The sequence below is a fragment of the Eleutherodactylus coqui genome, chromosome 6, assembly GCF_035609145.1.
Source record: "Eleutherodactylus coqui strain aEleCoq1 chromosome 6, aEleCoq1.hap1, whole genome shotgun sequence".
In the NCBI taxonomy this organism is placed as follows: Eukaryota; Metazoa; Chordata; class Amphibia; order Anura; family Eleutherodactylidae; genus Eleutherodactylus; species Eleutherodactylus coqui.
In genome coordinates, this window is record NC_089842.1 from 59,869,359 (window position 1) to 59,884,764 (window position 15,406).

The 15,406-nt window shown below is 42.5% G+C and overlaps 1 protein-coding gene across 2 annotated transcripts in view; it reads right to left on the reverse strand.

The window, feature by feature from the left end:
* Window positions 1-1,446: 1,446 nt before the first annotated feature.
* Window positions 1,447-15,406, reverse strand: part of C6H1orf159 (chromosome 6 C1orf159 homolog) — a 26,492-nt gene continuing 12,532 nt past the window's right edge. Inside the window, exons 5-9 of one of the 2 annotated variants that reach the window (XM_066606900.1) lie at window positions 12,831-12,896; window positions 9,092-9,226; window positions 3,683-3,708; window positions 3,271-3,301; window positions 1,447-1,980 (exon numbers count right to left, since the gene is read on the reverse strand). In XM_066606900.1, coding sequence (XP_066462997.1) covers window positions 1,886-1,980; window positions 3,271-3,301; window positions 3,683-3,708; window positions 9,092-9,226; window positions 12,831-12,896 — 353 coding nt within the window. In that variant the 3' untranslated portion in view covers window positions 1,447-1,885. The remainder of the gene's footprint in view (window positions 1,981-3,270; window positions 3,302-3,682; window positions 3,709-9,091; window positions 9,227-12,830; window positions 12,897-15,406) is intronic. The other variant, XM_066606901.1, reaches the window with a different exon arrangement.

Consider the following 15,406-nt stretch of genomic DNA (forward strand, 5'->3'; position numbering starts at 1 on the left):
CATGCGTTTTGTAGCGATGTCACTACTACAAAATCTCCCAATTTTGCAGCCCATGAGAAAGAGGCCTAGGCCCCAAGAAATGCAAAAGAGGGTAGTAGTTGTGCAAATCATTGGGAATTGTGAACTTCTCGCTCACTTTTCAGTGTTTACATTCCTATAAGATACATTGAACAATCAGTGTTTAAATGCAATTAGAAGCCAACGAGTTGATGATTACTTTTATGCCGGCTGAAACTAAACAAATCAACGAGTTGTGTCCGATTCTTGTTCCGTCATCGGCTTGCTTTTAAACTGAACGATTATCGTTCACTTGTTCCTTTAAACAATGTTTAGAATGATAATCGTTCTGTCTAATGGCACCTTTAAAGGGGTTGTCCCACGCCAAAACGTTTTTTTTTTTTATTCAATAGGCCCCCCGTTTGGCGCGAGACAAACCCAATGCATGTGTTAAAAACAACAAAACGTTTAGTACTTACCCGAATCCCCGCGCTGCGGCGACTTCTTCCTTACCTTACTAAGATGGCCGCCGGGATCTTCACCCACGATGCACCGCGGGTGTTCTTCCATGGTGCACCGTGGGCTCTGTGCGGTCCATTGCTGATTCCAGCCTCCTGATTGGCTGGAATCGGCACACGTGACGGGGCGGAGCTACGAGGACCAGCTCTCCGGCACGAGTGGCCCCATTCACCAGGGAGAAGACCGGACTGCGCAAGCGCGTCTAATCGGGAGATTAGACGCTGAGATTAGATGGCACCATGGAGACGAGGACGCTAGCAACGGAACAGGTAAGTGTATAACTTCTGTATGGCTCATATTTAATGCACGATGTATATTACAAAGTACATTAATATGGCCATACAGAAGTGTATACCCCCACTTGCTTTCGCGGGACAACCCCTTTAATTACCCTGTACCAAGTAATTCAGTGGAGCTAGTCATTGACCTGAATCAATCCAACTAGTGTGAAGCCATAATTAATAAACCAGAGTCGGGGTGAATTAAGTTGCATCTTCTCACTTGGCTATACTACATGTAATAAACGCAAGGAGGAATTAGGATTTCTAGTTTATTCAGTGTGTTTTAGTTTATAGTGGATTTTGACAAGAGTAAACAGTAGCATCTGACAACAGTGGAGGCATCTCTTCGAGCTCCTGGTCTACAGAGTAATTTTTTTTAATTTTTTTTATTTATTTATTAGCAGTTGACCCCCCTCCCCCATCTACCAAGTGCCAGTACAAATGCCATTGGGCCTTCTGGGGCCCTGGGTGTCACTGCTACCTAGGCAGTCCCTCCCGCTGCACCCCTGGGTAACCGTTTCTTTAAAGCAAACTTTTCAATCAGTTACTATTAACTAATGATGTGATGGTGTAGATCTTTACATTAAAATATAAGCATCATACAATAAAACACAATTATCATACAATGTATAAATGTGCGTACACTTAATGCAAATTCCTCCAAAAATAAAGTTTCCCTTAATTTATTAAAGTCAGTGAAATCTAATAAAAATACAAAAAGGAAAAAGTCACATTAAAAACAGACTGTTGGTGTTCATATTACATAGAAATTCATTGCCCCCCCCAAAAAAATATATATAGTAGTTTTACACATTTTACAATTAGAATATTGTTCGGTCTGTAAGATAAAGGACGAGCGGTGAGGTTTCCCTGTTTCTTCTAGACGCTGCTGCACAGAGTTGCACAATTAAATTGCAAATTAAAAAAAACTAAAAAGTCACTTGCAACACGGGCTGAAGTGTCATCAGTTCCTTGGCTCCTTCAGTGGGGAATATTCCTTCATAATCCACTCTCCTACACAGTCCTCCTGATTGAGAGCAGCACACAGGGAATAATCTGGACGGTTCAGGCTGCACTCCAGTCTCACTCTATACATTGCTTACTTGCGTATCAGCAGAGGGATCCAGTAACACTGGGGCCGCTTTATGTGTTCTCTCACGTCGGACATATCTTGGTTTCCGTCCTGGAAGAGCAAGAAAACCTTTAGACCGGGTTCTCGCAGGCAAACCTTCTAATTGTATTGGTTTGGATGGTATGGAATAGATACCACCCTTGTGTACGGCTGTCTTCATTTCAGCTAATCCATGATCCAAGTGAACCCCAGCTCTGTTTTAGTTTATAATCTCAATCAATCCTTTTAAATTGCCAACTCACAGATTAATATCACGCACCAACAACTCATATGAGGGGGATCTCCCAATGATTCCTTGAAGGCAGATGGTGTGGGAGAAGAGGATCAGGCACACTGAATTTAACATGCCCAATCCTTTGTTCTCCCAGGAGTTTTTTAGCAGCTTGTCATCCTCTTTGAAATACGGGCAGATAGGTCCCATTTGCATCTTGCTTTTGGATTACATCCAGGAGTTCTTTCCGAATCCCAAAAAACGGGATTCAGATAGAACCATTGACTTCTATTGATGAAACCTGCTCAAACAAAGACCAATAGATCATCTCAGCAACTTTCCATACATTTCCTGGCATTTGAAGCCAGAAAGAACAAGCGTTGTGAATGACCCCTTGGGCTCTTTTCATATTAGGCTTCCATCAGTGGGTCTGATATTTTTTTTTGCAAGAATCGCGCACTCTGCAGCATTATTCTTGACAAAAATTATAAGAATCCCAACAGGAACCTGAAGGACCCATTATAGAAGTCAGTCAGGAATCCTCGAAATTTGTTGGAGACAGAATCGGCGTAGCCGCAATGGAGTAATTATGAACAGAAGTCATTACTTTGTTGATGACCCATTCTCTGGATAAATCAATAGTTGATCAACTGGTTTCGTCCGCTCAGAACCCGACCAATCAGCTGTTCCGGCAACCATTGTCACTGCCATAATACACAGGGTATGGGGCGGATGCAGATTGCTTTAACCCCTTTGCAGTGGCTGGCACTAGTAACTGCAGCAACAGTTCTCACTGATTTTAATGGGAGCTATGCCTGCAATTACCAGCTTCCACTCTGTACCCTATGCATTGCCAGTCATATCGGGTTCCAGAACAGCTGATTAGTTGGGGTGCTACATAATGTGAAAGGAATTCTCACTGAAAGTTGCAGAACTGAATTGGATTGTTTGTTGTAGGGCTAGGCCGAACAGCTCTGTGCTTTTTTTGCTCTACCCATCCCATTATTTTACCATAAATGTGGCAGGTTTGTGGGAGACATTGTAAAAAAGGTTCCATCACCACAGACTGTCTAACTACATGCCTTCTACAAGTTACAATTTCTGATATGCTCTATGAAGTTCTGAGTTACCTGAAGTATTTCGTTCTGGAATCATAGATGCCTATAAGAAAAGATGTAAATTGTAAGTATGTTCAATCATACATAAAACATGGGCACATTTTTATATGAAATGCAGCAGAAATCTCTTATGTTCCTTCGAAAGTAAAATTCCCACTTGCTCTGGGCTCAGGGGTCTTGTGGGCAGTGCCACTTAGTGACTGTCAGTCGCCGAGTAGGACAGCCCACTGGACTCCTATCCAGAGCATGGATTTACATCAGTAGTTACACTGAAAGTTTTCATACAGAATTAGATGCCAATCTGCTTAGTTTTCCCTGGTCTATTTAGTGGTGCGTGTAAATAGACATGTTCAACAAGGCAGGTTCCCTTTAAGATTATGGACAACAAAAATCAAAAACACATGGGCACAAAAAAAACTCTTACCACTTCACTGGGCTGTAAGATGGATGCTGAATAGAGAGAAAACAGAATTAGTAATATAGTTGTATAAACAGATTACATATGTACAACCCCAATTCCAAAAAAGTTGGGACGCTAGAACATAAAACAGATCTGAAGATGAAAAGGAGACAGTTTTTCATTTAAAAAATATGTAACTTCTTTAGAAATTGATGGCAGCAACACATCTCACAGAAGCTGGCTGGATCTACTGTTGTGTAGCATCCAGTCCTTTTTACAACAGTCTGTACACATCGGGGAGGTTAGGAAGCCAGTTACAGGAGTTTTGGGAGAGGAGTGTTGTCCCCTTCTTGTCTGATGTAGGATTCTAGCTGCTCAGTCTTGCATTGTATTTCCCAGTTATTTTGTTTCATAATGCGCCAAATGTTTTCTCTTGGACCCATTGACTCCAATGGGACTGCTGGAGACAGCCGAGCATTTGAACTGCTATAGTTGGGCAGTTGCATTTAAATGGAGTGGTGGTGCCCATGAGTCACCATTGCTCCATTCATTTGGGGAACTTTGGCAACTATTGTTGTGACCCTCTGGATAGGGAGTAACCTTTTGGTGGGGTTGCCCTTTAAGGCTAGTATTCTCTGGCAAAATTAGGTAAACCACTTATTGTATGCAATCTCAATGTTTCCCTATGCCAGTGCCCAGTGCTGCACCCATGCTCTGATCTAGGCCTTTGTTGTGACAGGTGAGGCCACAGGAAATTAGGTGATCGCTGCATTATAATCACACCTTATTCTTCTGGCATCAGTTCCCATATCTTGTGCGCCATGATACCAGGAATTCAGGAGCGTGATGCTACAGCTTCCCATTGGCTGCAGTAGTCAGCTGATTTCCGGTGGAATCATCTTTCACAACACTGGGACCACAGCGGGGCTGCAGTGCTGATCCAAGTGGTGGCAGAGGGGTAATTATAGTGCAGTTTATTTCAATACAGGAGGCCCTATTGAATCGGGGCTTGTCTAGTTACTGGGCAACCCCTTTAATGAAAAATTCCATTTTGACACAAAATTGCATGAAGATACTTGGTACTATATATACACAGGCATCATTTTTACAGTGTGCCAGGTGTCCCTTTCAAAAAATATTTAAGTATGGGGGCTTGGTATAATTTGTTTTTTTTTGTTAAAAATCTGTACATCACAAGAGTGAAAGTTGTCCTGTCTACCAGAGGTGCAAAAATGTCCAAAACCCCCTGACTGTGAAAGGGTTAATGCCTGGACTACACAATAACTCTTCCCATATATTCCTCACTCAATACTGTTGGCCAAACGTCCAACACCTAGCTGCAACATTTGCCGGCCGCCATGTCTCCAATGGATGAGGTTCCACACAATGGTCCTGCGGTGGACCCAAGTAGTGGCAGCCCTCATGCAGCTTTGACTTGCCAGATACTTATGGGTTGAAATGTCTAAATCAAATCAATCCCGTAAGATGTCATGAATGTAATATACCGTAGATCGTAACAATATAATTTAGTGCTGAGGATCTACTGTATGCACTTACTGACAAGATCCGGTTGACAGCCTTGAGAATAAGTGGCAGGATTATCTAAATCTTTGCTCTAATTATCTTTTTTCTAATTAAGATGTAAAATATTGACAGATAAAGCTCTTTTTTGCAGCATATGGTAAAATGAGTGACAAATATTACAATGAAGGTGACAGACTTTCTTCACAACAAAGGGAAGGAAGCCACAATATCAGAGCATCTGCTCCGACATAATGTCATATTGACAAGACAAACACTGGGGATATTAGTTTTATTGCCCATGTTTTATACTGGCATATGATTAGGGACAAATCCTCATTATGTAAATTAGTGTAAATTATCACTTGGATGATTCTTGCAGAGCAGAGCAGTCTGTACGGTACAAGATTGTATCTCCTGGTCATTTAAATGGAGTGGTGGTGAACACGAGTCCCTATCACTATTCATTTAGGGGCCTTTTGGATCTTTATTCTTGTGACCCCCAGCAATCAGCTATCCCCTATTCTGTGGATAGGAAATAACATTTTGGTGGGGTTGCACTTTAAGGCTACTGTTCTGTAGCAAAATTAGGTCATCCATGAGTTGTATGCAAGCCCAATGTTGCTCTAGGAAGGAAAAAAATTGTGGATGACCATTGCAACTCTACCAACTGTGGTCGAATTCATGTGATGCTCCCTTATTCCCCATATAGCATTGAGGTCATGTGGGAGTCACTATTAAAATGCAGAATTGCTGGAGCTCAAGTTATAAGGAGATTCCACTCAGCTAATAACTTTTCCCCTTAACTTGCAATTAAGACTTTGGTGAGCCATCCAATAGGTATTGTAAAAGGGACCTTTCACACATTTTTGCATCACAAGGTTATCCTTATGGGTCTTGAATTGCACGTGCCCCTTCATCAAAACAGCAAGATTAAATTTCACAGTGGAAAAGCTTTCTGCTACAGAATTTTAAAACGTTGCAGATTTCCAACATACAGGAGATGTAATTCCACAATTAGAGTCTGCGGAATAAAACACAAGAAATGCTGCAGGATGTTCTTCAGAACGCATTTAACAGTTAAAAAGCAACACAATCCACATCTGCATTGAGTCCTGCAGACCATTTTGTGCTGTGAGAAGGGCCCATAAGGCTGTATTCACAGGTGCAGATTTTGTTCAGGCTTCCTGATGCAGTTTTTGAAACCAAAGCCAAGAGTGCATCCAAAAAAACCCCAAAAAAACAGAATCGGTGGTACGGGGGGGGGGGGGGGGGGAAAGAGGGTGGTAGTGGTGTGTGTCTCGACAAAAATACGGAAAGCCCATACGAAATGCATACCCTAAATTACATGGGATTATAAACCATATTTCAATAAGACCTGTAGAGACAGATTTTAAAGGGGTTGTCCCGCGCCGAAACGGCTTTTTTTTTTATTCAATAGGCCCCCCGTTCGGCGTGAGACAAACACAAGGGATGGGTTAAAAAAAAAAAAAGTTTAGTACTTACCCGAATCCCCGCTCTGCGGCGACTTCTTGCTTACCTTACCAAGATGGCCGCCGAGATCTTCACCCACGATGCACCGCGGGTCTTCTCCCATGGTGCACCGTGGGCTCTGTGCGGTCCATTGCCGATTCCAGCCTACTGATTGGCTAGAATCTGCACACGTGATGGGGCGGAGCTACACGATGACCCGTAGAAGAGGGCGGAGCCAGAAGGCCGCTCGTGCCAAGACCCAAGAGAAGGGAGAAGACCCTTCTGCGCAAGCGCGTCTAATCGGGAGATTAGACACTGAAATTAGACGGCACCATGGAGACAGGGACGCCAGCAACGGAACAGGTAAGTGAATAACTTCTGTATGGCTCATATTTAATGCACGATGTATATTACAAAGTGCATTAATATGGCCATACAGAAGTGCTTAACCCCACTTGCTTTCTCGGGACAACCCCTTTAAGTGAAGGCAATATGAGACAGATGCTGCCGGGCAGAAATTAACATCTGCCTGAGCAACAAGGTTCCATTGGTCATGGGTTTGAGCCACTCAGCTGTTACCAGCTGCCTCCCAAAACCACCCAGAGCAGGGCAAGAGGTAAAGTAAATACAAATTTGGCAGCAAAGCTCAACGAAACAGGGGTCAAAAGGGCAGCTCAGTGCTAACACTCAAAATCCCATGCATTTCATATGGCGTTTCTATATTTTTGTCTACCCCCTGTATCTGACCTGTATCCTCTCTATGATCTGCACCTAGTTTTGGCTTCAAAAACTGCATCAAGAAAACGTGAACAAAATCTGCACATTTAAATGCACCTTTTTAGAAAGAAAAAAAAAAAAAAAAATCACTTTCCTAGAATGAGACCGATCTGGTGAACAAAGGAAATGTAGCATTACATGTGAGCCATTCAATAGCCAACCATGTAATGCATGGGCAGGTTCACCACAATGGGAGTCACTTCATTCTGACAGTTAGTGGGTGGTCCCAAGTGGAAACCAAGGGGGCCTGTATTGGTGAGAAAAATTAATGTAAAATGGTCACTCAAGCAAAGAATGGTGAAACCGGACGTCCCACTTCAATTACCCTTGTATGCTACGACTGCAGTGATGACTACTGGCCAAGAAACATTTTCAACCAGGTCTGATAAGTTTTAGAGGTTGAATAACCATCTTCATAGTCTGGTGAAATTGGCCAATTCTCTGTATGTTTTTTATTGCAGAATTGCACTTTAGTGCAATAAGACTGTCTACAACATACATCACAATGCCCCCTCGAAACAAAGGAGCAAATTTGCAAATAGTATGAAGATAAAGGGGCTTTTCAGCTTCTATGCAGATCAATGCATCTTTAGGTTTATAGAATACAGAGCCTATGTAGCCTGCCCTGGTGCGACACTCCGTTTGCTCCTTCTATTTGTGAAGGGTGCATTCACATGGGCGAAAAAAAATCGTGCAATGGGTATATTTACATGGGCATTTTGCTCTTGCAGATGTGCTGGTAGATAGAGGGGGGTGGGAGAAAAAAAAATCGTAGCATGTTCTATTTTTGTACGAGTCTAGAACATGCAGATGTGCGGCCTCCTGCACATTGTGCTCTGCTAACCTCGCCCAAGAATATCAGGCGTGACTTGCTGTTGCTCCTGTGAATGCACCATAAGCTGCAGTGTGAAAAAAGCAGATTGAAGAGAGAAGCATGACTGCATGATAAGACTATACCACAGGGTCGAGATCTGTACAGATATAGCAAAGTTTAACTTGACTGATAACTTAGTGCAGCCAGTAATAGGTCATTGAAAAGCTATTGCCATATTGACAGCACAAACCATTGAAGCCATTTAAAAGAGGTCAAAACATTTTAAACGCATTAAGAGCCAAATTCAGCTTTGCATACATTGTTGCTAGTCAGTTTGAGTCTACAGTTCCTATGCCGGCCTATTGATGCAGCAAACTTTATTTTAAATATGTAAGAACTATTAGAGGGTTTGCAGAAGAGCACACGACCTTTACCATAAGGGGCCTTTGACACGGGACAGGATAAGCCACACGATGCACTGCAAGCTGCCCTAAATTCTGTGCCAAAATCTGCTGCCTGAGAATTTTGATACAGAATTTTAAAAAATAGCTTAAAGTCTGCCTGCCGTTCTGCATCCAGATCTGCAGACTCTGGTGCTGAATTCTGTAGCCGCAGCTTTGGATGCATCCTGTGGCGCAATTCCGTTCTGTTTAAAAGGTCCCTTTAAGTAATTGCTCTGCTTTCCAAGGATAAAGTTCCACGGAAGTTTCCAAGAATCCGCTGGAGGTTAAAAGCAGTAATTATTGGTGAATTAACTTCGTAATTAGTAATTTTCCCCATCATACTATTCAAAACAAGCAAGAGCCAAGGTGAAACGAATGACTCACAGCAGTCTTCACGTCAAATACCTTTATTCCGTCGGTAGAAGATTTCTGGCAGCATGTGCGAGCGCTTGAGGTAAAAGAACGAGGCCACAGACAGAACAAGGAAGAGACTAATGAAGAGCGTCCCCAGCAGGAGAGATGCAGCCATCCCCGGATTACCTGTATCCAACAATGAACAAAATGACTCCATTTACCATCACCACAACTCCAGACAACAGTTTCCACTGACACTCCATAGTTAATGCCACATTCAAGTCCTGATTAGGCACATGCATAAATTATTCCCTTATCTAATGTTCTTGTGTCTCATCATCCACAGAGACACAATTTCCATTATGCACTGCCTACCAGCCAGTAGTCACAGCCGTGTGCACTCAGTGACAATTGGCAATTTAAGGTGGTTTCCTTAAACCCCTTTAATATGAAAGCTGCAGTAACAACTAGCAGATCATAGGTTTGACCCCCAAGACCTTCATTTAACAGCTGATTTTGTCAAACAGGCGAAGGCAACTTTCTCCAAGTATCCTATAGTGATTGCTACATGGGAAGAGTAGCGCCGCATCGCAACTTTCCATGTTCAATAGAAAAGTTGATGCAACTGTGTGAATAATATTGAACATTCACAAGAGGCAGTGGAAAATAAGTGTCTGAAGCTGTAGGGTGGAGGGGGTTAAAAAAAGTTGATGTGAGACAAGCCCAACAATTGTTTCGCGTGACTCGGTGTTATGGAAGCAGGTCCTTACGTCTCTGCAGGTGTAGATTGCTTCCGCGTTGGCCGTAAACCTGCAAGACCTACAGTACACGTCAGAATTACCTAAACCCATCAACAAGGTTTGCTATTGTGTTTCTAGTCATGACTTCACATTGCATATGCAGATCACTGAACTGGAATAGTATGGTGCACACAGGACATAACACGGCAACTGGGACCGATGGGACCTAATTTAGCGGTGTTGAATCCCATCCATTTATGCTATATCACAAGACCTCCCCAAAAGCAATTCCCTTACATTCATAAAATTTCTCTTTTTTAAAAGACTATGATCCTGTACAACCACTAATGGGGGCTGTAATCACTTGTATGATTTTCACATACCTTGAACAGCATACACTACCCTACCAAAAGTATTTGGACACACCTAACCAAAGAATGGATCATGGCTTATTAGTAAGTCTTAAACCATGCTACATAAGACACAGACCCTTGGGGGTGTCAGCCATAGTTGTGACGGGAACTGCACGCTATTGGACATACATGTTGTGCTGCTGCACACAAGCAGTCCATCATGAATGGCAATGCATCCCTCCGTCTACAATGGTGCAAGGAGCATCATCATTGGACAGTTGAGCAATGGAAGAACGTTCTATAGAGTGACGAATCACACTACTGCATATTCACATCAGATGGATGTGCCAGGATGTGAGGGAGCCTAGGGGAACACCTTTTGGAAATACCTACTACTTTTGATAGGATACTATGCATTGGTACTTTTTTAGAAGTTACACTGCTACCTCACAACTCTCTGCATGTGTTACACTATTTCTGCCATTATGCTCACAGGAGGGGGGTCAGAACGGATGGAGTGCAGAGAGTTACCATAGGACTTGTTAAATTTAAACCGCATGTTAAAGTGCTACTATGTCTCCTGGGAGGACCCCAATATCAGCAGGTTACATATACAGCACTCCTAACCTCAGGATCAGCATCTGGTTAGGCTGCACACAATATTACTGAACACGCGGGCAGCATTAGCTTTGTCTTCACTTCTCTGATTTGCATATCGCAGTAGGATAAGCGTATTGATCTTAGTTTAATCATTAAGTCTCACAAGTACTCTGAGGCCACCTTTGAGCAGCTCAGTGTTTTGTCTCCATTCTTCTAGGTCACTAGATACTGGAAACTGTCCTCACGTCTACGGAAACTGAATAAAATAGGAGGACTTCTAATATTGAATAGAAAAAGGATGTTCTGTTCAAACCTCCCATATTACGAGTCCATCAATTTAATAAATTGATGAATGATAGATTGTAATTAGCACTAGGTTAAATAAACTGGTTCCTATGAAGAGCAAAGACTGTTTTACTGCTAGGTAGTTTTGATGAATGAGGCCTTTTGTCTCATGAATTGTGTCCTATTTTGAGGTTCTCGCTCACTATGTAGCATGACGGTTGCATGAAAGAAAAGTGATTCTGCAACAGTGCGCACAAACAGCAGTGGGGTATGCCGAACTAATGTCAATGAAATTCAGTACAAAGACATTACAGTCCAGTGTACAGAGAAGATGCATCAGTGGAACAAACAATTAAGGTTTGGTTGCTGAAGTTTGTGACTATGTTCTAAATCAGTCTGGAGGAGCTCATCGAAGGGTTTCCAATGAAATCGTGGAAGAAATTTGAGTCATGGTGACATTGACTCGCCAAGCATAGAGGCAGTTTAACGTACCACCGCCGACAGAGCAGCAAGTATTGCAAAAGCGGCTTCATAGGTATCCTTATAGGTGCAAATTGTGCAACAACTGAAGATACCTAGTCAGGAATTCGCAACCAAAACGCTTGATTGTATCTATGCCAAGAGTCCTTTTGTTGGCTCCGTACACCTTAGCACATTAGTACATTAGTACAATTTCTGTATTGCCAAGTACACAATTTACAACCTAACAATCTTCCAGCAAGATATGGTTCCCAATATGAATATTTGATGTTCCCTCAATTACACCTTCCCAGATCACGGTCTTGGACATGACGGACCAATTTGGTGGCCACTCCATTCAACAGATCTACTGGATTTCTTCCTCTGCGGTTACATGGATGACTGTGTATTCACGGCTACAATGGGTGAACTCCCAGGTTTGTGAGCCCACGTCCATGATAGGATTGCTACTCTAACACTGTACATGTTGGGGAGAACATGGAAAGAAATGGAGGAGACTGGATTTTCTTTGTGCTACCAGTGGGGCCCATGTAAGAACTGAATGTTTTTGGCAAACTAATAAAGCTCTACATTTCCTGTAGTTTCATGCTTTGCGAATGGATGCAATTTGGGAGGTTTGATTGCAACACCCTACATATCGGGATAAGACAGTATTTGTATAGAAGGAAGAGTGATTATGAGGTCAACCCCCACCATTTAACATTGACAGTACTACCAATTGGGGACTGTATGCCCAAAAAACAAGACGACACGTGGTTTACCCAATATTGGTATCACATTAAAATCTGTCATAGGAAGGTATGGTGTCATTGTGTAAAATGCTCCCACCTGTGTGCACCTTTTAAATGTGTCCCCCCAGCAGTGTGAAAACACAAACCATAGTGCGGTATGTATCTGTGTACATAGTTGGGTGCACCATGTGCTTTCTACTAATGTGACCACCTTTGTTCCAATGAGACTACAATACAAATATGACCCAACTCTAAAAGGGTTACACTACGTCTCAATAAGTTTAAAATGTACAATTTCTACCCTCAATGTGACAAATCTTCCACGTGTCATACCAAAAACAAAAAACTGACTGCACAGCCTGTAACTATCTAACCCCATGTGCACCCCGTAAATTCAACTCCTATTGCCTGTAAGTGTAGAACTCCATGCCATAGAGGGTACATTACTCACACCGTGTCCACGATCCCCTCCCCACCTCAACGACTAGTGTACCCCATTGTCTCCATTAAATACCCCAAACCACCATGCAAACCACCAATGTGAAACAGTTATTGGGAATTCAGTGAGAAAACACATGCTATACAGAGCGTGTACACTTACTCAGATGATGGGGAACAGATGGAGTTGTGCTGATATTCAGGTGGATTTCCGATGCTTGAGTGGTAACTGACACATGGCAAAAACAAGAACATAAACAATGCTGGAATGATTGCATCAGGACACGGCTGACATCAAAATTAGTTATGGAAAAGCTTCTGTTTAATTAGATTCCAGGTGGAGATTTGAGTTTACAGATGGGAAAAGGGTTTTTGCACAATTTGAGTCCCACCTGCTATTAGGCATATTTAAACTGGGTTTAATGTATTTTGCTAAATCTTGCCAAAGAACAAATAAATGGCTCAAAAGAAATAAAAAAACGCAGCACTTTCCTCTTAAATGTCCTGGAGCTCCCACATCCCAGCTCTGGTCTCCATTGCTTCAGTTCTAAACGTTCCCATAATGATCATGTGCCATTCATGGTTACTATGGCTTCAGCAGTCATATGCATGAATGGCACGCGATTGCTAAGGCCAGGGATCAGCTGTAGTACTCACAGTAACAATGAACGGCACATGGTTATTACAGAAACTACCAGGACCGAAACTACAATACTGAAGCAGCCGGACATTTAAGAGGAGCGTGCCATAGATTAAATAAAGGAAGAATTAGTAACGGTTTCAATGAAGCCCTTTAACCCTTTCCAATCCACTGTCTGATGTCTGAAGACATCATTTAAAGCTGTACAGCTCCGATGTTGGAAGACGGCCGTCGGGGGTTCTCTTACTGTATATTGCCAGCCTCTCTGCTGTTGGATCCTATCCAAAGTGTCACCTCATGCAGTACTGGCTTTAGCCAGGAGATAGCGCCGTTGTATAATGGCAGAAAAAGAGTAAGCCCCCTAGGAAAGCCAGGATAGAAGTTGGATAGGAAAGGGTTAAAAAAGGTTGTCCAGTAGGGGGTGTGTGGAGCTGAAATAGCATGAGCAGTATTGAAATCACAAAGTAACCTATACTAACATCTCCCCCTGCTTGTCTCCACATGCTGTCTGAACACTTAACCACTGCCGCCAATCACTGGGATTTGCATTGGTACAGTTGAAGTGGGAGATTGGACCCATTGGTAACATGCTTAGATGGCACATGAATGATTAAAATCGAATGTGGGCAGTTTAAAACTATGGGATAAATATGTCCCTTGGTACTCAAAGGGTTCATGCCGCCCACACTTTCACCTTTTTTCCTCCCACTGGAAACCACATTTAATTCCTGTGACTTCTACATCAATATGCTCTGCAGCCCAATCGAGGCACTCGTTGGTTCCTGTCAATCCAATTTCTCCATCTTACAAAACACAGGGGCCAATTTTATAGTACTGCCATGTATGTTTTTGGAGGAAACCCACTCCAACAATGGGAGAATCTAAGAACTCCATGCAGGTGTTGCTCCTGGTCAGATCTGAACTGAGAACAATACTGCAAGGAAATGGTGCCAACCACTGACCCACCCTACTGCACCGGTGAGTCAATTCAACAGAGTCAAGATTTGTTTTGGGCCAATTTCAGAAAATAGTATAATGATTCCCCAATTGTAATCTATTAAGTAGATGGATATCAATGATGAGCAAATATATATCCACTTTTGTTACTTAGAGGGTGATCTTGTGTAGTGGAAGTGCTGCTGGATAACGCATCTTGACACTCCATTGTTATGCAAACCACCAGTATAGGTTTTTCTTGTTGTAGCCCATCCTTTTTGGGCTCCCGTAAAGGCATGACGTCACCGATTAAATAGGTCAATTTGTGTAGTAGCTGAAGTCTTTCGAATGACAAGAACTTAGTGATGCGGACTTCTTGCACGTGCAGGTTTACTCCTGGAACAGCACGTAGGTGACTCACGGGCTGAATGCCAACAATTCAGATGAAGCAAGGTGGAGTGCTTGTTCAGATATGCAAACATTTTCCAGAAATAGCACCAACAACGATGTGCAAATGATCAGAAAATACTGGATATTTATAGCCGTTGACCCCACCTACTACATCTGCAAGCCAACTAAAGACTCCATTTCTGACAAATCTTTAGATAACTAAAAGTGCCCAAACACCAATATCCGCCAATCACTTCCCCTGGTCCTTCCCCAAACTCCATGTTCATGTGTTCAGGGACGCAAGCTGACACCAAACATCACTGGTGGCAGCTTATCTCCCGGGAAATTTAAGGATTGGGCATTAAAAATAAACATCTCTGATCTTCCTTTCTTCCAAAATCTGTCAATGAAGAGTTAAACCGCCCCTTATATAGGAGTGTTTTCAGACCCTGCTTAATGTGTATGGGGGCCTTTAATCCTTTGGATAGGAGAGCTCCTAAAAATAAGTTTGTTACAAATTATGTTGCTGGAAGCCAGTGAATAGGTATTTAGTGTTGGGTAATCCGACACCAAGTTATTAATTCTTTGGAACCTCCGCCATAGGAGAAACTAATCATTACACAGTTCCCATCGAAAACAATAGGCCGTCTGTAATGCACTGACAAGGCGGATCCATCAGAGCAAGAGATGTTTTATGTGCCCAATCTCTGCTCTAGTTAACTGATGTGTCCCAAAATGAACTTCTCTAACCAAAAATTCTCTAATAGGGTATT